Here is a 25,177-nt window from a genome sequence, read left to right on the forward strand (position 1 = left end):
ATATTGGCTAGGCTGGTCTTGAACTCCTGACCTCGTGATCTGCCCGCCTCAGCCTCCCAAAGTGCTGGGATTACAGGTGTGAACCACCACGCCTAGCCCCCCCGCCTTTTTTTTTTTTTTTTTGAGATGGAGTCTTGCTCTGTCACCCAGACTAGAGTGCAGTGGCATGATTTTGGCTCACTGTAACCTCCGCCTCCTGGGTTCAAGCCATTCTCCTGCCTCAGCCTCCTGAGTAGCTGGGGTTACAGGTGCCCGCCACCACACCCAGCTAATTTTTGTATTTTTAATAGAGATGAGATTTCACCATGTTGGCCAGGCTCGTCTCAAACTTCTGACCTCAGGTGATCCACCCGCCTTGGCCTCCCAAAGTGTTGGGATTGCAAGTGCGAGCCACCGTGCCTGGCCATTTTCTTTCATAATTATAAAAGCATTATGTATTCATTACAGAAAAATCAAGTTAGCAAAAAGAAGAAACAAAAAACCATCCTACTCACTGGAAGTAACCACCATTAATACTTCACTGTGTGGCTTTCTAAAGTTTCTTATAAACGTATATTTACAACATATGTTAATGAATTTGGGGTTATATCACACATACTGTTTTATAAGGTATTTTTAATACTTAATATGTTATGAATAATATTATATATCAAACATACTTCCATGATACAGTTTTTCATAGCTACAGAGTTGGTGACAGTATTATTAAGATTTTCTCAACCTTCTGGAGTGATGAACTTTGCCTACCATTTCAGAGTTGTTTTTTTTTTTCCTGTAACAGAAAAATGTCTCCTTTTGTAACTGAGAATACTATCCAGGCATCATGGGCATTACCAGGGGACATGGTCATTTCTCTCTTTTTTCTATAGCCAGACAGTAGAAGCTGGGGGAAAGGGCAGTATATCTGTGGCAAAGTTCCTGGTCACAAAATTTTGGCTACATTTATAAAATTCTAATTCCAGGTGAAAGGGGAATATAAACTTAATTTTTCTGAAAACTACAAAGAACAGAGACAGATGCCAATGAGTTGCAGGCATCATTGTGTAAACTGAGTGCAGAAATCATCTGGTAGCTGGGCAGGTGTCATTGGTCAGAGCATGGCAGGTTTTCCATGGCCAAAGCCACTGAAATTTTGACTGCTCAGGACTTCATTTTGGGGCTTCTGGGGCATAAAAGGCCTTGGTACAAAGAGCATGTTATCCTTTTCAACTATGGCACCCTTTTCAGATGTAAGATTCTGAGTTGACAGGAGCATGAGACTGATTGTATTAATTCTTGGATTTAGTCCTAAGTAACTTTTTCTCTATATAACAAGTCTGAATGGATGGCAAGGCGAGAGAGGAGTTGTTCTGTTTATTCCATCTCTACCTCTCCTTGAATTTCTTCCCCCCATCCCCACTTCATCAAATGGCTTTGTGTTTACATGATGTTTTTATTTTACTTATTTATTTATTTTGAGACAGAGTGTCACTCTGTTCCCCAGGCTGGAGTGCAGTGACATGATCTTGGCTCACTGCAACCTCTGCCTCCCAGGTTCCAGCAATTCTCCTGCCTCAACCTCCCGAGTAGCTGGGGGTTACAGGCACCCACCATGATGCCTGGCTAATTTTTATATTTTTAGTGGAGACACGGTTTCACCATGTTGGCCAGGCTAGTCTTGAACTCCTGACCTTCAGTGATCCACCCACCTCGGCCTCCCAAAGTGCTGGGATTACAGGCCACTGGGCCCGGCCTACATGATATTTTTGATACCTCTATTTCTGTTTCCAAACACCACGATGTATTTCACTGCAGATATGAGGGACTCCAACTGGCATTAGAGGATATGTATTTAAAATCTGAGCCCACTTAGAAATTATAATAAAAATAACATCTACCACTTATTGTACATTAATTAATACTATTTTGGTGTTATTTATTTATTTATTTATTTATTTATTTTTGAGACCAGAGTCCTGCTCTAGGCTAGAGTGCAGTGGCGCAATATTGGCTCACTGCAGCCTCCGCCTCCCCGGTTCAAGCTATTCTCTTGTCTCAGCCTCCTGAGTAACTGGGATTACAGGCACACACCACCACACCCAGCTAATTGTTTTGTAGTTTTAGTAGAGATGGTGGTTTCGCCAGGTTGGCCAGGCTGGTCTCAAACTTCTGATCTCAGGTGATTTACCTGCCTCAGCCTCCCAAAGTGCTGGGATTACAGACGTGAGCCATCGCACCCAGCCTGGTTTTATTTATTTATAATTTCATTTAATTCTCAGAATAACCTCATTATTTGTCTATTACTTTTATTCCCACTTTATAGAGGAGAAAATCAAGACTCAGAAAAGTTAGGTAACTTTCCAAAGTTCACACATGTAGGCAGTTGCAGAACCAGAATTCAAACCCAGTTCCATCTGACTCCAGAGTCGTTTCTGACACTGGTCTACTTTCTGTCTCAGTAAGTTTAGAAGTCAGGGAACTGGAAGGAATAACAACAAAATAAACCTGATTTAATGCCAAGATAATTGCTGACAAGATACATCTCATTCCTACTCCATGTTTAATGTCAATTTTTATATCTTGGGTAAGGGAGCCTATTATAAAGCTATTTGCTCAAGGTTATCCTCCTCCTACCCCGCCCCCATCATCAGATGATTTTTATTTATAGCTATGCTTAAACATCATGGGCAACAATCAGACTTGCTGTATATTGAATTTGCCATCTGAGCAAAGATTCTTTCTCAAAGCATATTTGCTTTATTTACTTTCTGGTGTTTGCCAATAAATTAAAAAGACAATTCTTTTTGGTTTGCTTTAAATTTTTTGTTCCAAATATTCTTCAGCTCTAGAATTTAGTCAGTGAGGTCAAATTAGTCAAGTCCAGATAAGTCAAACTTAATTTTTCTTTTCATGTCCATTAGATATTTTGAGTTCTACAGAATACACAAACATTCTGGATTTCTTCTAAAGAAAAATATATCCTGATTTAGTTCTGTATTGTTTATGATCATGTATGCTTTACTTCACTGTCTGATGCTAAGAGCTTCCTAGAATTCATTCCTTAAGGAGTTAAGTCATGGCATTTAATTATTTGGCAGGATGTTTTAAGTACATATAATTATTATATCTTCCCTCCATTTTGTGATGGTGGTGAGCCAAGTAATCTGCATCAAGAGAAAATAAATAACACCTACATTAATGCTACCAACAAGGAGCTCACAGTACTTTGGAAAAACTCATTATAATTTTAGCACATAGTGGGTGTTCAATACTTCATCATCTACCAAACTAACATCACCACACCCTTTCCAGGTAAGAGAATCTAGGCAGGCCAAGTGTGGTGGCTCACGCCTGTAATCCCAGCACTTTGGGAGGCTGAGGCAGGTGGATCACCTGAGGTCAGGAGTTTGAGAACAGCCTGGCCAACATGGTGAAACCCTGTCTCTACTAAAAACACAAAAATTAGCCAGGCATGGTGGTGGGCTCCTGTAATCCCAGCTACTTGGGAGGCTGAGGCAGGAGATTTGCTTGAACCCGGGAGGTAGAGTTTACAGTGAGCCGAGATTGTGCCACTGCACTCCAGCCTGGGCGACAGAGTGAGATTCTGGCAAAAAACAAAACAAAACAAAAAACAGACAATCTAGGCAAAGAGAAATTATGTTGATTCTGTTCCTTAAGTCAGACCTTGGAAGGTCAACTGCATGACTGTGACTGAGACTTTGTACTTGGGAGTAAGCAGTTTTAAATCCTGACCAATATCTCGGGCAAGTCCCTTCTCTTTTCTGAGTGCCCGTCTGCTTCTTGCCCTATTAGACATTTCTCACATAGGTTCATGGCAATGGTAAAGAATACGATTAGACAGCACACTGGGTATGGCTTTATAATCACGGGCATTAAGTGATGATTTTTTTTCCTTGTTCATTCCACTTGGTCTTAACTCTTCCCTTCTATTTTTTGGGGATGTTAACTGCAAAGCAGGGACAGAATTTGGGCTAAAGTGTCTTTTTCCCAATCTGGTAAATTAAGTATGTGGTAAGACTTCTGGAAGAGTAGATCTGAGGTACTTTCTTTGGTGCACACTAATAGGAGGTGTGAAGGGAAAGCAGAATTGCAATTTCCAGCCTAAGGAGGCCAAGCCAGTCGGCCTCGCCAAACAGGTTGTCTTGGATAAAGAAGGATTTTCAGTCCTGCTATTGGCTGATGGGACCTCCAGTGCCTTCTTCAGCCTGTTGGTGGGGATGACGCCCTCAGAGTGGCAGGTTGAGCACTCTCCTCCCAAGCATCGCTGAGCACTTCGGTGTGGAAGGGTTGCCTGATACTGAGGGTGGGGCGCCTGGAAGATAGGCGATCAGGTTCAGCTCTTGCCTTGCCCTTTATGGTTAAATGTTCTTTGGAAAGCTTCTATATCTCTCAAATCCTGGGGGCATTATGATCTTTCTTCTGCCTATCCTAAACCATCTTCAGCCAGTACTGTTGGGAGAATACAAGCTCCAGGGCAGGGTCCCTGGTCCGTCTGGATGACCCCTCTGGTTCTGGCACATAGCTGGCGTTCTATGGAACCAGGTATTTATCTAAAAGCAGGGACAGTGGAATGTGAAAACGTTTTGCAAACTCCAAAGCGATTCATAACCAGACAGAGGTCCAATCCTAGGGTATACGAGCTCTCTTTTAAGCACGGATCACAGCTGCTTCTAACGCCACCGAGACGCGGTCAGGACAGGTGCATCCATCTTCTCTGGGCTTCCCCTCTTAAAAGTAGGCCAGGGCGCGCAGCGGTTGAGGGTTTCTCATTCCCAGGGGGGAATCAAACTTGGAGGAAAGCAACCACGGGCGAGGAGCTGGGCGCGTGGAAGCGAGCCGCGGTCCGAGGCTCAAAGAAAAGCCCAAACCTCGCCCCTGCCATCGCGCCGGACGAGACACCTAAGTCCGGGGACAGGTATGTGCCGGGGAAGTCAGGTGCACTGCACGGCACTCCCCCGGTAGGTACACGCTCCTCCACCTACGAGTGACCTAATTACAAGGTGCCAGCCGCGCCCAGAGGTGGAGGTGGTTAATCCAAGCGGCCACTCGCTGCCCGTTCCTGCCCCCAAAGATGAGGGAAACCCACACGTTTACAGCGCCGCTGCACCCCGGATGAGCCATGGGGTCGCAATTCTCGTTTCCGTGATCGGGCTGCCAGGCCCCAGGTGAGGAGCTGAGTTCATCACCAGAGCAGCCTTCCCATGGGAACCCGTTCCAGGCCGTCAGTAGCCCCGGTTTCCACCCGGTCTGCGCCTGCGCGCGGTCCAAGTCCTCTCCTCTCAGGGTTTAGCGCTCAGGGATTAGTCCAGTTCGCCGCTGTGCGCACTGCGCATGCTCCAGCTCCATCCTTCCCTTCCCCCACCACCCCGCCCTCCGGGAGCCACGCCCAAAAAGTCAAGGCGCCTCAGTTACCAACCGGCTACATCGCGCCTGCGCTTTGACCCCCAGTTTGCGCCCCAACTCCGGTCGTGCGGCCGCCCGGGGTGGGCTCTGCAGTTGCGCAGCTTGCTCCCCGGCCCTCTTCCCCTCCGCTCCCCGCCGCCTCCTGACGCCGGGCGTGACGTCACCACGCCCGGCGGCCGCCATTACAGAGAGCCGAGCTCTGGAGCCTCAGCGAGCGGAGGAGGAGGCGCAGCGGCCGACGGCCGAGTACTGCGGTGAGAGCCAGCGGGCCAGCGCCAGCCTCAAAAGCCGCCAGAAGTACAGGAGGAACCGGCGGCGGCGTGTGCGTGTGGCCCGTGTGCGGGCGGCGGCACGGGAGCAGCGCGGAGCGGCAGCCGGCTGGGGCGGGTGGCATCATGGACGAGAAGGTGTTCACCAAGGAGCTGGACCAGTGGATCGAGCAGCTGAACGAGTGCAAGCAGCTGTCCGAGTCCCAGGTCAAGAGCCTCTGCGAGAAGGTGAGCTGTACTACGGCTGCGGACAGCTGCCGCGGGGCCAAGCCCGCCAAGGAAAAGGCGGCCGTGAGGAGGGTGCAACATGGCGGAGGCCTCCGGCCCGGGTCCCCCGAGCCTCCGAGACCGGCGCCCATCCCGGCCGGCGGCGGCTTCCGAGCGACCCGGCGCCCCCTGCCTCCCGCGCAGGGATTGGTTGCCGCCGCCACCGCCGCCTAAAATGGCGCCGTTCACCCGACTCCTGGGTTTTTGAGTCTCCCGGCCTTGGCGCCAGACGAGGTGGCAGGGGGAGCGGAGACCCTGTGGGTCAGCGTCGTGGACGGTTTTGAGGGTGAGCTGGCTTGGATTCTGCGGCTTGGGAATGGAGCCTGGGCCTCTACGGTGGGCTGAGTAAGAGTCTTTCCGCTTGTACCCAGGCCTAGTTAGGTCCAAAGCTGCCCAGAGGATCCCCACAGGCAGTCTTGTTAGACCATATCCCAGAACATACCTAAAGGTCACACAACTTTAGTACCCCTTGGTGGCTTGTATTAAACTCACTAAGCGATCTTCTCCAGAAACCAAGGTAAGGGGTGTCTTTAAGAATTTAAAAATTATTCTCTTAACCTAATTTCTGCGAAGGTCATGGTGGTAGGTATAAGATAGGAGTTTAACTTATTTTTCATAGTTGGAAGAAATCGGGAATTTGGTGAGTCATACTACATAAGGAGCTTTTGGATTGGCAATCAAGTGTCACTTGAATCTATGATTTATATGCTGACTCAAAGCCTTCTCTAAGCTTAACACACTTGGCATTTTGCCATTTATTTTTAAAATGAACAACATAAAATGGAAGAGTGGTAAATTTTGTATCTTTGTTGCAAAAGTTACTTCATAGTATTTTGTGACTGCTGGTAGTAGTAGTAATAACTGTCGACTGAGATTGTATTCCAGACATTGTGCTTAGTGTTTAAATAATGTCTCACACTGAAAATAGAATGTTGTAGTCCACTTAACCCTAAACTTTATATTAGCTAATTCCGTTTTGTTTTCCCCTAGGGATTGGGGAAACAGGTAGCTAATTTAGCTATTAGCTGTGTGTTGTATTTTTAAATTCTTGTAACTCAGTTTTCTAAAGTACACAAAATGCTGATCTCTGCTGTGAACATTTTAGCTTCCCTTTTCAAAATTAACTTTGCAGCATGTCGCTTTAGTACGGAATGGTGGAGTATCATATTAGCATTTTGTATTCGTGAAAAGAATCAATGGAAAACTATTACCCTGATCTGTTTGTGGTTTGATGTGAAAATTAGGTTCATGAGTTTGATGTATATGTTTTCAAGACAGGCTTTTTTAGAAGCCATGTTGTGAACAATTGGAATTTAAGTAAGTCAAATTTAGATTTATTTCTCCCAAGCCTGAACAAAACTACTACTAGTGGATGAGGTGGTACATCATTTGTTGGAGATGGCTTTTAATGGTAGCGATGTATTAAATCTCCTGTTTCTTTACCCTCTCACATCAAATGAGGTTGGTGTTTATTTTGAAGGTTTAAAATTGGCCTTTCAAAATGAATGTATATTGCCAGGTCTTAATTTCTAGGTACTATACATATGCCGATTTTTGGAACTCAGTGCATTATATGACTTTTAAGTCAATAGTTGGCCAGTTGACTAGTCTTTTGAAGAAAACATGGAAAGGAGGGAGGTAATGACGTAACTGAAAGACTGGACTGCGAGTTAGATTTGGACATGAATCCTTCCGCTCCTACTTGAGTAATTGGGACAGACTTTGGGACAACCACTTAACTTGGTCCTTGTTTTCCTGTCTATAAATTAAAATGTGTTCTGAGATTATAGAGTCAATTCCGTTTTAAATTAGTGTGTTTAGTATTGAACACCTATTGAATATCCAAGATTGCATACTCTTTTGAGGGAAATGAAAAGCAATGAAGAATAAGTATGCTTACTGTCAAGGAGTTATAAATCTAGTTGGAAAGAAAAGCATGGTATGAAAAGGTGTGGGAGATGGAGCATGGAAGTAGAGGGTTTGTGCTGGAAACTGTTGTAGAAGATAAGATATATCATACTGGATGCTAAAGTGGGGTGAGTGAAGCTAGTGCATCTAATATTGCTTTCCACATCTTCGTAAAACTAAGATGTAGTGAGGTGAATCTCCATTGCTTGCTCTGCTTACGCAAATTTTAGTTCTGAGTGCCAAAAAAGATGGAAATAATATTTGAGAGTAGGTGTTTTATATAAAAGTTTCCATGGAATGGATCCGTTTTGGTGGATGTCATTACACAACCTTCATACTGTTTATAACTGGTATTTCAACTTTGAGGATGATATTAAACTTCCAAACTAAATTAATTTGAAGACAGTTTTTTTGAGTATGTGGAATCCATGAACTGATATTTTTTGTACAAGTCTTTCTAATAAAACAAAAGCTGTCTTTCACTGTTAATGTTTGTGTGCCAATGGCATCTGTGGGTGAAAGCTACGTATGTGCTCTTTGGTGTGATTGCCTTCTAAAGAGTAATTTTGAAAATTTGAGGGCTAATTTTTTTCATTAGTATATAATAATAGTATTTTTTTTTGAGAAAAAAGATACTTGTTTGATAATAGTTGATAATTTTTTCAATCATAAGAAGGAATGATAATGTAAAAGCCTTCCTTCTACCCACCTAAAGATGCCTGATTTGAAGGGGAAATATTTAAATAGTAAAGCTGTATACCATAAGAGGTCATTGTTATTAAAAAATCCTGAGGCCATTATTTTGTTATCCCATCGACAATTAACAGTGTTATGTGTTCAAAACTGAGAAAATCTAAGTATGCATTTATAGACAAGGGTGAACATGGTTTTTAAATTACTGACTAGCTAAAAAGAATTTTAAGATGTGATTAAGGTTTATATAAAAGCCAAGGTTGTAGTGTATCGTATATTTTGTCATATTGAGGATCATAATTTGTTGATAGTTTAATAATTTGGTGTGCAGTTTTGTCTCAGGCTCAGTTCTATAGTCAGCATTATATCAGTATGACTGGCCTGGTATGTTTCAATCTACAGATTGAAAGGACTGAATAGTATCAACTTGTTTTTGCATTGACTACAGTAAACTTTTATCATGTGACTTCAGCTTTGGTTTAGTGTGGGTATGATTCTTGGCTTTGTGCTTAACAAACATGTGGAGAACGTTGTTTGATAGCCAGACTTTTTTTTTTTTTTTTTTTCAAAGAAGTTCTTTACCTAGGTATGCTGTTTTCCATTGCTCTGCAAGCACTATAAATAAAGTGCAGTCATTAGTCATTAAAATGTTAGTTTTAACATTTGTTACGTGAGTATGGAAATAACAAACTGCTTGCTTCTAATTACATGAGCTGAAAAATATTTGACCAAGATGACATTCTTATATGAAGTGGGTAATATATTGGTGTATGTGTGTACATTTCATTTTAAAGGCTGTTTGGCTCATTTACCTAGAAGTGATTTGAATGTTGAGGACAAACAGGTGAGGGAATCTTGTTACAGAACATTATTTTTATCGTACTTTTATAAGATAGTTATTGTTCTCAGTTTCAGATACAAACCAAAGACTCAGAAAGGTAAAGTGACTCGACTAAAGGGGCTAAAAGTGAGATTGCCAAGGCTTGTGGATTCTAAGCCTGATGTTCTCGTATTGCTTCACAGATCCCCTTCTCTTTTCAGAGGTACTGTTAATAGTGAAAGATGTAGGTGAATTGGGGCCAAGCTAAATTGGGAAGTCAACACTTTGGTAAAATGAAACTTTTTTTTTTTTTCCGAGACAAGATCTTACTCTGTCACCCAGTCTGGAGTACAGTGGTGCAATCTTGGCTCACTGCAACCTCCACCTCCCAGGTTCAAGCAGTTCTCTTGCCTCAGCCTCCCTAGTAGCTGGAATTACAGGCACCCGCCACTGTGCCCAGCTGTTTTGTATTTTTAGTAGAGATGGGATTTCACCACGTTGGCCAGGATAGTCTCGAACTCCTGACCTTCAGTGATCCACCTGCCTCAGCCTCCCAAAGGGCTGGGATTACAGGATTGAGCCAGCACTCCCGGCCAAAACATTATTCAAAACATTATTTTTATTTTCATTGCTTGAAAGTTTCCTGTTCATGTTACGTACTGTTGTCCCACTTTGTCCTGGAAAGAGTAATTATTATTCAGTTTTGGATGTAGCTGACAACATTTGCCCCTCAAATAAGATTGGTGAGATGAAAACCCTAGATAATTTCCCTTGTATTCACAGTATAAATCATGATCCAGAGACTGAGCTCTAAACTATTCTAATAAAGTATAACTGACTTTTTATATTGTTCATTGCAGCTGAAAAATGCCTCTTTTCAGCCGGGCGAGGTGGCTCACATGCCTGTAATCCCAGCACTTTGGGAGGCCGAGGCAGGTGGATCACAAGGTCAGACAGAGACCAACCCTGGCTAACACGGTGAAACCCCATCTCTACTTAAAAATACAAAAAATTAGCCGGGCGTGGTGGCACGCAACTGTAGTCCCAGCTACTCGGGAGGCTGAGGCAGGAGAATTGCTTGAACCCGGAGTCAGAGGTTGCAGTGAGCCAAGATGGTGCCACTGCACTCCAGCCTGGGCGACAGAGGGAGACCCCCCACACACACACACACATGCAAAAGCCTCTTTTCATCCTCTTAGCTTCCACAGTCAAATGTCATGCATGTGTGTATTTGTTTCATGGTCTCCTAGGCAGGAAGCTGTAATGCATCTAGTTTGGAGTTGACTTCATGAGGAAACAGAAAAGGTGAACATTCCCGCTATTCAGAAACAGGTTCCCCAACCCTCCCTATGTTCTCCATTGGGGCCAGAATTGTATGTTTTCACAAAATTGGCAGTAAGGCTAAGTTGAAGCTTGTGTACTGTAGAAAGAATGAAGGGCCCTTCAGGAGTATGTGGGATAACATTTGTATTACCAGTCTGGTGTGGCCCTGTTTTATGGCAGCAAATATGTTCCCTATCTCATGGTGAGTCAGGTTTGTCAGAGTTACCTGTGAGATATCCTTTGCTTAGTTTGGAAGGGGTGAGTTAGGAAAACTAAGTGACTGGGTTTGGTGGGGTCATATCAGGCTACTGAGGAGAGAGGCAAAGTTATATGCAACAGGGAGACACTATTTACTCTTTCTACTTTGACCCATTTATCTTATATCATTATCATCCTTGCCTGAAAAAGCTGTCAACCTCCACTCATACACAAACAGATCTGAATTGGATGAGAACTATGAAGGAGGAAGATTTTTGTTTTTGTATGTGTGTGGTTTTTTTTGTTCTTTTTTTTTTGAGATAGTCTCACGGTCACCCAGGCTGGAGTGCAGTGGTGTGATCTCGGCTCGCTGCAACCTCTGCCTCCCAAGTTCAAGCAGTTCTCCTGCCTCAGCCTCCCAAATAGTTGGGATTATAGGTGTGTGCCACCACGCCCAGCTCATTTATGTATTTTTAGTAGAGAGTCTGGTTTTACCATGTTGGCCTTGCTGGTCTTGAATTCCTTACCTCAAGTGATCCACCCGCCTCAGCCTCCCAAAGTGCTGGGATTACAGGCATGAGTCTCTGCACCCAGCTAACTGCTTAATTTCTTCACAGTGCAGTATTATTGCCTGTTTATTTATTGGTCTGTTGTGGATTGTGGTTTAGAATGGATGAACAAGGCAGTGGCGCAGATATATGTATATCTGAATCTGGGCATTTTTTAAACTAAACGTGACCAGTTGGCCAGTCCCTCTTGCACCCTGTGTTGCCACTTCTGCCTTAGTTTAGTCACGTAGTTACTACTACAGATGGGGATTTTTACCCTGCTGGTGTTGGGGCTGGAAGAAGGTTGCATACCTTTGTGCTAGATTGGGACCAGGAGTAGAATGGGAGACAAGCAGTAGCATGTGTTTACCTGGCCAAAGGCATGCCAAGTGTAGTTCACAGGGGTTATGGAGTGTCGGTGATGCTATCGTGTGACAGTGTACATTTGTTTTTGGAACCAATATTTAATAAACCTTCATTGATGCATTACTGTCTCTACTGAACTTTGTCTAAAAAGCACTACCTTATTCTTGTGTATAAGCATTTCTTAGTTTGGTTTTGCTCTAATTAATAGTACAGTTTTGGATTAGTCAGAAGATTGACTTTGTAGTTAATTCCAGATAGGGAATGTTTTAGAATGCTTGTGCCGGCGGTGGTCAAGTAACTTATTTTTCTGCCGCTCATCATCTGTAAATGAGCAATAATGCCCACTATCTATTTCTTTTGGCTGGCTTTACTTAATAAAATAGGCTTAAGGAATGATTTAGGATGGGGTAGAATTCTAGTAATGAAATCAACCTTAAAGACCCATCTACGCTGGTGGGGCACAGTGGCTCACGCCTGTAATCCTGCCACTTCGGGAGGCTGTGGCAGGTGGATCACGAGGTCAGGAGATGGAGCCCATCCTGGCTAACACGGTGAAACCCCGTCTCTACTAAAAATACAAAAATTTTAGCCAGTCATGGTGGTGGGCGCCTGTAGTCCCAGCTACTCGGGAGGCTGAGGCAGGAGAATCGCTTGAACCTGGGAGGCGGAGGTTGCAGTGAGCCAAGAAACTACATATATAGCAGCATTTCTCAGTTGTATAAGTAGATTAAAACTTTTATTTTTTCTATGCAGGAATGATTGGGAATGTTTAATTCATTCACATATGTAGGTTAGTTGGTAAAGATTGAGTTTAGACTGTTGTGCATATGAGACATAGGGCTTTAAGGATCTTTCCTTTTGGTCAGAGGCAAAGGTGATTATATTGCAGAAACAGACAGGAAAACTCACAAATTTTATATTTTTCTTTCATTACAATTTTAGAATTATCCCTCATTGCCAACATTTTACTTTTATTTAGGTCCTAAGCCTTAGAGCCAAACAGAAAATCCTAGTTACTAGAGTATTACCTGGAGGGTTAAACTTTTAAAGTACAACCATACTGATTTTAATCAAAGAAGATTGAAATGTTTCATCAGATATTAGCAGTATCTGTTTAGTGTAATTAATGAAAGACAAGTAGTCATGACATATTGGTCAGTGGTGGACTGCATATGATGGTGGTCCTATAAAATTATAATGGAGCTGAAAAATTCCTATCATCTAGTGACCTTGTAATGTCATAGTGTAACACTTTATGTTGTTTATGTTTAGTTATACAAATACTTCACATTATGTTAACAGTTGCCTACAGCATTCAGTACAGTAAATGCTGTACAAGTTTGTAGTCTGGGAGCAATAGGCTATCCAATAGCCTAGGTTCGTAGTAGTCTATACTATCTAGATTTGTGTAAGAACACTCTGATGTTCACACAACAACTAAATCATTTGATGTATCCCTGTGGTTAAGTAACACATGATTAGTATGAAGAATGTTTTGATAGTTGAAGGAAATTAACTCAAGACTCATTTGCTTCCAGGGCTAGTAATGTGTTCTACATCATGTATCACCCCACCCCTCAAACTGCTAGCCCTATATACTAACTTACCACAAACCTTGGATTTTTTTGCACCGTTATCAAAATGACATATCAAATCAACCGTTCGTCTTGATGTAAAAACAGTATGAGACAAAATGAAATTCTCTTGGAATATTGAAAAAAATTTTTTTGCCTGTGAATTTAGTAATTTTACTTCTTAAGAGTTTTCAAATGATTTCAGTTCTTAAACTGAAAAGTAAAATTCAAAAATTAATTGCATTTTTTCCAGTTTTTCTTCTATGTCTTTATATTGGTGGAACTGTCCAGCTATATGGTAAGGATATGAAATGTTAAATTTACTTGAGCTAGAGTTACAATGAACATTAGAATTAATAATCAGACTTTTTTTTTTTTTTTGAGAAGGAGTTTTGCTCTTGTTGCCTAGGCTGGAGTGCAATGGCACAATCTTGGCTCACCACAACCTCCACCTCCCGGATTCAAGCGATTCTCCTGCCCCAGCTTCCCGGGTAACTGGATTACAGGCATGCACCATCATGCCCGGCTAATTTTTGTATTAGTAGTAGAGACGGGGTTTCTCCGTGTTGGTCAGGCTGGTCTCGAACTCCCGACCTCAGGTGATCCGCCCACCTCGGCCTCCCAAAGTGCTGGAATTACAGGCATGAGCCATCTCGCCCGGCCAATAATCAGACTTTTAGTAGTAAAATCACTTTCAAAAATGGAGATTCCTTTGTCAAATAGAACTATTAGTAGTACTAAGATTGTAAAGAGGTTATTTGTGTCTGATTTTGAGTTTGATCCTACAGAGAAGACACGTTAGGCCAGCATTGACATTTTCCATCAAGGGCAGAATTGATGATACAAAAACTTGATTTCTGTCTAAGCATGGTGGCTCATACCTGTAATCCCGGTGCTTTGGGAGGCAGAGGCTGGAAGCTCACTGGAAACTAGGAGTTTGAGACCAGCTTGGGCAATGTAGTGAGACTACTGTTTCTACAAAACAAAAAATAGGTTTCTTTAGTTAAGTATAGATCATTGATCTGTGATGAATCTGAACGCTTTTTCCTCAGTATAGATCTTGGGGTTCTTCTGTGTTTGACTACCTTCTTTTGAAGGAAACCACCTTTTTTTTTTTTTTTGAGACAGTCTCCCACTGTCGCCCAGGCTGGAATGTACAATCTCAGCCCACTGCAACCTCCGCTTCCTGGGTTCAAGCGATTCTCCGGCTTCCGCCTCCTGAGTAGTTGGCATTATAGGCATGCACCACCATGCCCAGCTAATTTTTGTATTTTTAGTGGGGAGCAGGGGGTTTCTCCGTGTTGGCCAGGCTGGTCTAAACGCCTGACCTCAAGCGATCCACCCACCTTGGCCTCCCAAAGTGTTGGGATTACAGGCATGAGCCACTGTGCCCAGCCGAAACCACTTTTAATATATCATACCTTTAGAATATTAGTTATATCATGATTCCTTTCATGTAACTAACAACAAAAGTGAATATTAACCCCAAATACTGGAACTAGTATTTTGAAGCAAGTTATTTCTTGGTATACTTGAGTGCCAGAATTGGTACTGCTATGTGATTAACTGTTTTTGAGACTGAGAAAACATTTTGCTGGACATCTGATGAAATTATCTTAAAAACAGTGCTTGAGTGTTTTCCCTGGAATATAGTGGCAAGAGTACTCTGTTGTCCATCAGAGCCACTTGCTGCTCTCAAATGGCCTTGCTGTTGAATGGCATAATATGATTTTATTGGAGTACCCAAGTCCTAAGACGTGAAGAATAAGGGTTATTATCTCAGTCTCATCTTTTCTCTGAGATAGCATTTGTTCAAGAAATGTTACCTGTTTTCAATGGTGAAGGGAGTGAGAGTCTGTTTAGGAGTTACTGTATACATTAAACATTGGTGACCAGCTTTTAAAGAATTAGAGGCTAGGCCTAGTGACTTACACCTATAATCCCACCACCTTGGGAGGCCAAGGCAGGAGGATATCTTGAGCCCGGGAGTTCCAGACCAGCCTAGGCAACGTAGTGTGAGACCTTGTCTCTACAAAAAAATTTTTACTTTTTAATTTTAATTTTTAATTTTTATTTTTAAATTTTATTTTAATTTTAATTATTTATTTTATTATTTTGGAGTTTTGCTCTGTCACCCAGGCTGGAGTGCAGCGGCATGATCTTGGCTCACTGCAACCTCCATCTCCTGGGTTCAAGTGATTTTCCTGCCTCAGGCTCCTGAGTAGCTGGGACCGCAGGCGAGGGCTACCATGCCCAGAATAATTTAAAGTTAATGTCATAATGTTAACGATGCAGGTTTAAGATGCTGATATAAAAAGAAGCTTGAGTAGTTGTCGTGTAATCCTAGGATTTAAGTATAGATTTTAAAATGAAAAGCTCTTAGAAAATGGGGAGATGTGATAACTTTTCCTAACACTTGTAGGAGAAAAATTACAAAGCGAAAATGGGCATAGAAAATTTCTGGCTATGTATTTAAAAAATAAGAGAAAATGCCAAAAAGTTACTTAAAATAACAGTTTGAAATAGTTTATACACATACTTAAGAACATCATCTAGCTCTTAATGATTAGATGTTCAAAAATATACACGGACAACTTGTATAAGAGGAGAAATAACTGATGGTAAATAAACATGGAATAAAAAGTTTGTACTCAGAAATGAAAAATGCCAATTAAATTAGTGAGATCACCTTTTATATCCAAAATAACTGAGAATGAGTATATTCTTTCATTTATTTACTGTATAACAAATTGGCATAATTGAGTTTTATAGTACATATGAAACAAAAAAAAAGTTAATGCGCTTTTGCCCCATAATCCCACTATTAAAGCTTTTTGAAAGGAAATAATTCAAATGAGCAATAATACTGTACATGTATAAGTCTATTTAGAAGGGCATTATGTAGTTTTAAAAAAATCACTATAATGTAGAAACTTGAGTTAGTGAGTATGAAACTTTAGGACACAATGAGATGCTGATCAGTTATAAATAAGAGGTTTCTGTGGGTAGAAACTGAAAGGTAATAGAAATGAAAAGAGTTCTGGTTGGTAAGAATAAGATAGTTGTATATCTTAAAGCTTTCATTGAAATCTTAACATTTTAATGGTTTTTTTTTTTTTTTTTTTTTTTTTTTTTTTTTAGCATTTTTTTGTTTGTTTTGAGAGAGAGTCTTACTGTGTTGCCTAGGCTGGAGTTCAGTGGCATGATCTCAGCTCACTGCAACCTCTACCTCCTGGGTTCCAGCAATTCTCATGCTGCAGCCTCCCAAGTAGCTGAGATTACAGGCCTGTGCCATCTTACCTGGCTGATTTTTGTATTTTTAGTAGAGATGGGGTTTTACCGTGTTGGCCAGGCTGGTCCCAAACTCTTGACCTCAAGTCATCCACCTGCGTTGGCTCCCAAAGACATAAGCCACTGTGTCTGGGCTTTTCATTCAGCTTTTTTTTAATGCAAAGAATTGTAACATGGTTGTAATCATTTTGTGCTTTTATTTACTTATTTTAAGATAACATCATCATAGCTCATGGGAACCTTGAACTCCTGGGCTCAAGCGATTCTTCTGCCTCAGCCTTTCTAACAGCTGGGACCACAGAGTTCACTACCATCCCTAGCTAATTTTTATTTTTTGTAGAGACAGGGTCTTGCCACGTTGCCCAGGCTGATCTTGAACTCCTGAGCTCAAGCAATCCTCCTGCCACAGCCTTCCAAGTAGCTGGCACTACAGATGTGTACCAGTATGCCCAGCTAATATTTTAATTGTTTTGTGGAGATGGGGTTTTGGTATGTTGCCCAGGCTGAGCAGTAATATTTTGAAAGGAATCTTTTTTTTTTTTTCCCCTGAGCAATGGGTCTCAACAATACACTTAAAATATTCAGTATACCATGCTGTAAGCAGATGTGCTGTCATCCAGGCTTTGTTGTTCCGTTTTTGGAGCACAGGCATAGTAGATTTAGCATAATTCTTAAGTGCTGAAGAATGGCTTACCACTTAAAAATGGTTTTCAGAATGGTGAACGAGCATTGGCTTCAACTGAAAGTCACCAGCTACATTAGTCTTTAACAAGAATCAGCCTGTCCGTTGAAGGTTTGAGGGCAGGCATTGACTTCTCTAGCTAGTAAAATCCTAGGTGGCATCTTCTTCCACTAGAGGACTATTTTGTCTACATTGAAAACCTGTTGTTTAGTGCAGCCACCTTCATCACTTAGGTGGATCGCCTGGGAAACTTGTAGTTTCTGTATCAGTACTTGATGCCTCATCTTGCACTTTTATGTTAATGGAAATGGGTTCTTAAATCTGTTGAGCCAGTCTGCTAGCTTTAAGCTTAACTTCTGTAGCTTCCTCACCTCTATTAGCTTTCATAGAATTGAAGAATTAGGACCTACCTCTGAATTAGGCTTTGGGGTTTTTGTGCCCAGGCTGAAGTGCAGTGGCGCGATCTCGGCTCACTGCAAGCTCCGTCTCCCGGGTTCACGCCATTCTCCTGCCTCAGCCTCCCGAGTAGCTGGGACTACAGGCGCCTGCCGCCACGCCCAGCTAATTTTTTGCATTTTTAGTAGAGACGGGGTTTCACCATGTTAGCCAGGATGGTCTCGATCTCCTGACCTCATGATCCACCCGCCTCAGCCTCCCAAAGTGCTGGGATTACAGGCGTGAGCCACTGCGCCCGGCCAGGCTTTGGCTTTTAAGCGAATGTTGTGGCTGATTTGATCTATCCAAACCGCTAAAACTTTGTCTATATCAGCAATGAGACTGTTTGGCTTACTATTTGTGTGTTCACTGAAGTAGCATTTCTAATTTCCTTAAAGAACTTTTCCTTTGCATTTATACCTTGGCAGTTTGGTGCAAGAAGCCTACCTTTAGGCCTGTCTTGAGTTTCCATATGCCCTCTCCTAAGTTTAATAATTTCTAACTTTTCATTTAAAGTGAGAGATATGCAAGTCTTCCTTTCACTTGAACATTTGAAGGCCATTGTAGGGTTATTAATTGGCCTAATTTCAATATTGTATCTCAGGGGATAGGGAGCCCCAAGGAGAGGAAGAGACAGAATGGCCGGTCAGCAGCAGTAAGAATATATACGACATTTATTAATTTCATTATCTTATGGGCACGGTTTGTAGTGCCCCAAAACAATTAACAATAGTAACATCAAAGATCACTGATCACATATCACCATAACATATAATAGTAATGAAAAGGTTTGAAATAATTTTAGAAGTACCAAGATGTGACAGAGAGACAAGAAGTGAGCACATGATGGTGGGAAAATGGTGCTGATAGACTTGCTCCACACAGGGTTGCCACAAAGCTTTGATTTATTAAAAAATGCAACATATGCAAAGTGCAGTAAAGTGAAGCACAGTAAAATGAGGCATGCCTGTAGTTATTGTGTGCTCTTTTTTTTTTTTTTTTTTTTTTTGAGACGGAGTCTCACGCTGTTGCCCAGGCTGGAGTGCAGTGGTGCGATCTCGGCTCACTGCAAGCTCCGCCTCCCGGGTTCCCGCCATTCTCCTGCCTCAGCCTCCTGAGTAGCTGGGACTACAGGCGCCCGCCATCGCGCCCAGCTAATTTTTTGTATTTTTAGTAGAGACGGGGTTTCACTGTGGTCTCGATCTCCTGACCTTGTGATCCGCCCGCCTCGGCCTCCCAAAGTGCTGGGATTACAGGCTTGAGCCACCGCGCCCGGCTATTGTGTGCTCTTAAGGAAATTACTGTTACTATTTTTGAGACGGAGTCTCGGAGTCTCGCTCTGTCACCCAGGCTTGAGTGCAGTGGCGTGGTCTCTGCTCACTGCAACCTCGCCTCCCAGGTTCAAGTGATGATTCTCCTACCTCAGCCTCCTGAGTAGCTGGGATTACAGGTGCCCGCCACCACGCCTGGCTAAGTTTTTTGTAGTTTTAGTACAGATGGGGTTTCACCATGTTGGCCAGGCTGGTTTCGAAACTCCTGACCTCAAGTGATTCATCCGCCTTGGCCTCCCAAAGTGCTAGGATTACAGACGTGAGCCACTGTGCTCAGCCAAAAATGATAAGTGGTTAGTGAATCTGTTTTTGGTTCATGTACTTTTAAAAATTGTCTTCCGCTGGGCGCAGTGGCTATAATCCCAGCCTTTGGGAGGCCAGGGTGGGTGGGTCACCTCAGGTCCAGAGTTCAAGACCAGCCTGGGCAAGATGGTGAAATCCTGTCTCTACTAAAAAAAAAAAAAAAAAAAAATTAGCTGGACGTGGTGGCATGCACCTGTAATCCCAGCTACTCAGGAAGCTGAGGCAGGAGAACCTAGGAGGCGGAGGTTCCAGTGAACCGAGATTGCATCATTGCACTCCAGCCCAGGCAACAAGAGCGAAACTCTGTCTCAAAACCAAAAACAAAATCGTTGTCTTCCATGAAAAACAGCATGGATGATTTATGAAGTCTAGTTTAAGCCTGCTTTGTTTGTAATTTCATGTTACTACAGTGGTTATGATGGCCTGTATTCAAGAATGTTGAGTCTGTGGGTCATTTATCTTATAGCTGATTAATAGTGGATTGGAAATAAGGTTGTGGGATTTCTGAATCCAAACCAGAATGCCGAGAGGATACTGGTAATAAGATAGTGTCCTCAGTAGTGCATGCCTGCAGTCCCAGCTACTCCGGAGACAGGTGGGAGGATTACTTGAGCTTGGGTGGGAGATCAAGGCTGCAGTGAGCCATGATAGTGCTTTTGAGACCTTGTCTCAAAAAAAAAAAAAAAAAGGTTTTAAAAAGTATCCTTAAAGATTGCTTTCCTTCAAGTGAATCTGCAAATTTTTTGGATTCTAGGACAGTGTGAAATGTTTAACTTCCCACAGTTACTTTGATAAGGTGTTATTAAGAGAATAGCCTCATTCCAGTTTTAACCTTGTTCTTGGAAGTTTATACCAAATTTTTGTTTGCTTGAAATTCATTCATTTCAGTCTATACCCTTTGACTGAATTTCAGAAGGGTTCTGATAAATGAAAACCAGTATGGTACTAATTATATTCTTTTTTTTTTTTTTGAGATGGAGTCTCGCTCTGTCACCCAGGCTATAGTACAATGGCATGATCTTGGGTCATTGGGTTCAAGTGATGCCTCTGCCCTTAGCCTCCTGAGTAGCTAGGATTACAAGTGTGTGCCACCATTCCTGGCTTTTTAGTAGAGCCGGGGTTTCACTATGTTGGTCAGGCTGGTCTCGAGCTCCTGACCTCAAGTGATCCACCTGCCTTGGCCTCCCAAAGTGCTGGGATTATAGGTGTGAGCCACTGTGCGCAGCCCTAATTACATTCTTTTAAAAACTTTATCTTAATTTTTTTCCCAGATGTTGACCATATTACCTAAGAAATTTGAGATCCTGGAAAAATGTTTTAGGGGAAGCAAAAGGTTTGGTATGTGTGATTTGCTTTTGCTTGTCCTTCAGTTCTTAATTCAGGTGACATGAGACTTTTAAGTCAAAATGCCACAGTAAAAAGTTGGTTATTAAAAATAAAAAACCTCAAATGTCAAAATTAAGTTATTTAAAAGTCTGGTTCTACCATTTACTTTGAGTATTAAATTAGACAGTTGAGATTGTGTAACCACCTTTGAAAATGATGGTTGCTAAAGATCTGGAGGCTCTGGAGGTGATCCATAAAGCATTAGGTGCTTTCAGGATTTACAAGGCCTAAGTCCTTGTGATAGCACAGCTTATCTTTATTTTATTTTTAATTTTTTTTTTTTTTTTGAAATGGCTGTCTACCAGGCTGGAGTGTGGTGGTATGATCACGGCTCACTGCATCCTTGAACTCCTGGGCTCAGGCGATTCTCCCAGCTCAGCCTTCTAGGTACCTAAAACTTCAGTGGCTAATTTTTTTATTTTCTGTAGAGGGGTCTCAATATGTTGTTGCCCAGGCTGGCCTCTGAACTGCTGACCATCCTCCTGCTTTTGCTTTCCAAAGTGTTGGGATTACAGGCATGAGCTGCTGCACTTGCCAAAATGATTTTTTTTTTTTTTTTTTTTGAGATGGAGTCTTGCTCTGTCACTCTGGCTATAGTGCAGTGAAGCCATCTTGGCTTACTGCAACCTCCGCCTCCCAGGTTCAAACAATTCTCGTGCCTCAGTTTCCCAAGTAGCTGAGATTACAGCCATGCACCACAGCACCCAGCTGTTTTGTGTTTTTAGTAGAGACAGGGTTTTACCATGTTGGCCAGCCTGGTCTGGAACTCCTGACCTCAGGTAATCCACTCGCCTCAGCCTCGCAAAGTATTGGGATTTGGGATTACAGGCATGAGCCACCGCACCCAGCCCAAAATGATCTTTTATATGAACATCTGTAGCTTTTATTGTTCTAGTGTTCTGGTGTAGTCTGTTTTATTGTAGTAGTAACTATCTGAGAGCTGGTAAGTTGAGACCAAAAAAGAAAAAAAAAAAAAAAAAAAAAAAAAAAACAACCAAAATCATGCTTAAAACTGGTTCTTTCCAAGGTTGCACTTTTGTTAAGATCTACTTAATAGTTGATTGGGTGATTTTTTAATTTAGTTTAATTTTTATTTTTCTTTCTCTGGTCTGAGGGGTGATTGCTTCTACTGTATACCACTGTTAACGCCAGTGTTTAATTATACTTGTTCTGATCTGTGAAGTTTGGTAGGAAGGGAAGAAACAGCTTTGGTTAGCTTTTCTGGATTCACAAGTTAGAAATTTCACTTAAGAGTTAACTGTTCTTTTTATTTTAAAGGACAGTTTGGTAATGTCCACATTTAAAAATCAAACTACCTGATACACTAGTTAAATTCACTTCATAGTATCTTCTCTCAGGAAATGTGCCTGCATATGTATACAAAGGAGAAAATACTAGGATATATATTGCTGTCGTTTCACACTGCTCTGCCATTGTAATTGGTCAGGGGATAACTCTGCCTCCCCTATGAGAAATTGACCAGCTGTCTCAATAAATGTTATATATTATTATGTATTGTTAGAAAAGCAGGCTGCTGAACAATATTGTTTCTAGTTTAAAAATGCAAAGGAAAACTACTGTTTCTGTAGACATACAGTATGTGTGTAAACTTTGTAAACAAAGTTTTAAAAGTATATACAGACAGTCCCCAATATTTTCGACTTAATGATGGTGTGAAAGTGATAGACATTCAGTATACCCCTCAGTTTATGATGGGACTACATCCCTACATCCAGATAAGTGTATCATAAATTGAAAGCATTGTAAGCTTAAAACACACTTTTGACTCGATTATGTTTACAATAGGATTATCTGGATGCAGCTGTGTTACAAATTGAGGAGCATCTGTACATCAGGATTTTATTGGTAACTGTGCCCAAAGGGGTTGGGATTGTGCAGGGTGCTCAAAGGGAACATTTCATTTTATCTGTGCCAAATTTTTTTACAAGAATGTATTACTAATTTGTATAGTTTAAAAAATAGATGTGTTTATCGTTGTGATTTGCCTAAATTGAAATAACAGCAACAAATAACATTTAAACTTAATTTTCCTTCATGATTTGAATAGAAATTTTGAGTCACTTTTAGTAAGGAACTTCAGGCAGTCCTGAAAGTCAATTTTTTATTATTCATACAGAGGAGAGCCTTGCAGGTAAACAGATATTCACAGATGTATGTTAACATTTAACTTCTGATAGATTTAAATGTGAAAATTACATCAAGGCAAGATGTACACGGTATATAACCATCTGTTTTCTTATGTCATGCCCTTTTAAAACTTCTGAATAACTTTGGCAAGTTTCTTCTCAGTGTAGGACTTACTTCATTCAGTTATTTTCATTAATATATGATAGGTGCTGAAAAAACACTAGATGTGGTATTAATGCCAGACAGACTTGGTAATGGAATATGCCTAGTGAATTTGTGTTTTTTCGTGATAATTAATGGGAAGCTGGAATTACCCTGGAGAGAAAAATTTCAAAATGAAGTAGGATTTGATAATAATGGGTTGTACATATTTCTTAATAGATATCTCAGGCCGTTGTAGTGGCTAACACCTGTAATCCAGCACTTTGGGAGGCAGAGGCGGGCAAATCATTTAAGCTCAGGAGTTCGAGGCCAGCCTGGACAACATGGTGAAACCTCACCTCTACAAAAAATACAAAATAGGCATAATGGTGCACACCTGTGGTCCCAGTTATTCATGGAGACTGAGGCAGGAGGATCGTTTGAACCTGGGAGGTAGAGGTTATAGTGAGCCAAGATCACGCCACTGTACTCCAGCCTGGTCTTGAACTCCTGGGCTCAAGCCGTCCACCCTCCTTAGCCTCCCAAAGTGCTGGGATTATAAGCATGAGCCACAGTGTAAATTGAAAAAAGCACAGTGGAAATTTCTTCTAAACTCAGTAAAATGTTAGGTCACTTTAGGGATGTCACTGGTTGGTAGGCATCCTGAAATAGGCCCCCAAAAATGTTTGAAGACTTGAAAATAGTGGTTTTTAAACTTGGTTGCACACTGAGGAAAGGAAGGGTTGGGGTGTTTAAAAATTATTGATGGTTTGATTCCACTCTCCACAATTCTTACTTGATTAATTAGGGGAAGGGATGGGCGTTGGTGTTTTTGTTTTTGTTTTCAGACAGAGCCTTGATCTGTCACCTAGGCTGGAGTGCAGTGATGAGATCTTGGCTCACTGCAACCTCCACCTCCCAGGTTTAAGCAGTTCTCCTGCCTCAGCCTCCCAGGTAGCTGGTACTACAGTCATGCAGCTCCATGCCTGGCTAATTTTTTTGTATTTTTAGTGGAGACGGGGTTTCACCATGATGGCCAGGCTGGCCTCGAACTCCTGACCTCAAGTGATCCGCCCACCTCGGCCTCCTGAAGTGCTGGGATTACAGCTGTGAGCCACTGGGCCTGGCTGGGCATTGGGATTTTCGATGTGCAGCTAAGATTGCATTACCAATGCCTTGAACCCAGTCCTTGTCATCTGTGGTTGTCATGGCTTGTTAGCAACAATTCTCTGGTACTTTGTTTTGGTATCTTATGTAAAGAGGTCTCTCCCAGTTACCCTTTCCCTTTCCTTTGTGACACTTAACACAGTGTACTTTTGGCTTGGTTACTTGTTTGTGGTCCTTCTTCCCTCTATGGTAGTGGGAATGAGCCATCTTGTTCACCACTGTATGTCCAGTTGCTAGCACGGGACTTGGTACATAGTAGTCACTCAGATGGCTGAGCAAATGATTTTCTCATAGGCATGGGCCACGGTGCCTGGCCAAAAACATGTTTGTAAAAAGTCAAACAGGGCTGAGGTGAGGTAGATTATGCATGTAATCCCAAGCCTTGGGAGGATGAGGCTGGAGGATCACTTGAACCCAGGAGTTCGAGAACACCTGTGCAACGTGGTGAAACCCCATCTCTACAGAGAAGTTTGTGAAAATTAGCCAGCCATGGTGGCGTGTCCCTGTGGTCCCTGCTACTGAGGTGGGAGGTGGGAAGATTCCCTGAGCCAAGAAGATCCAGGGTATAGTGAGCTGTGATCATACCACTGCACTCCAGCCTGGGTGACAAAATGAGACCCTGTCTCAAAAAAAAAAAAAAAAAAAAAAAAATTGAATCTTTGAGTGCTGTATTGTAGTTAGAACTCTAAAGGTAAGGAAGTAGGTACCTGAATGTCCTGTTCCATTTTCATTGATTTTATGTGGCTGCTAACAATTAGTATTTACTTAGATGGCAATTTGATAGGTTTTTTAAAAACTCCTGGTATTGATGATAGGAATGCACATTTTTTTCCTAGGTAACAGGGTGAGATACCTAATGGATTATAATCATATCTCGCTTATTTTAATGGGATCATAAATGCCTGCAATTTTATCTTAGACTGA

General features: G+C 42.0%; 1 protein-coding gene across 1 annotated transcript in view; it reads left to right on the forward strand.

Moving 5' to 3' along the window:
* The first annotated feature begins 5,587 nt into the window (after positions 1 to 5,587).
* The window catches only part of LOC105467143 (protein phosphatase 2 catalytic subunit alpha), a 29,050-nt gene continuing 9,460 nt past the window's right edge, over positions 5,588 to 25,177 (forward strand). Inside the window, exon 1 of the mRNA XM_011716583.3 lies at positions 5,588 to 5,900. Within this exon, the coding sequence (XP_011714885.1) occupies positions 5,799 to 5,900 (102 nt within the window). The 5' untranslated portion in view covers positions 5,588 to 5,798. The remainder of the gene's footprint in view (positions 5,901 to 25,177) is intronic.

The sequence above is a fragment of the Macaca nemestrina genome, chromosome 6, assembly GCF_043159975.1.
Source record: "Macaca nemestrina isolate mMacNem1 chromosome 6, mMacNem.hap1, whole genome shotgun sequence".
NCBI lineage: Eukaryota > Metazoa > Chordata > Mammalia > Primates > Cercopithecidae > Macaca > Macaca nemestrina.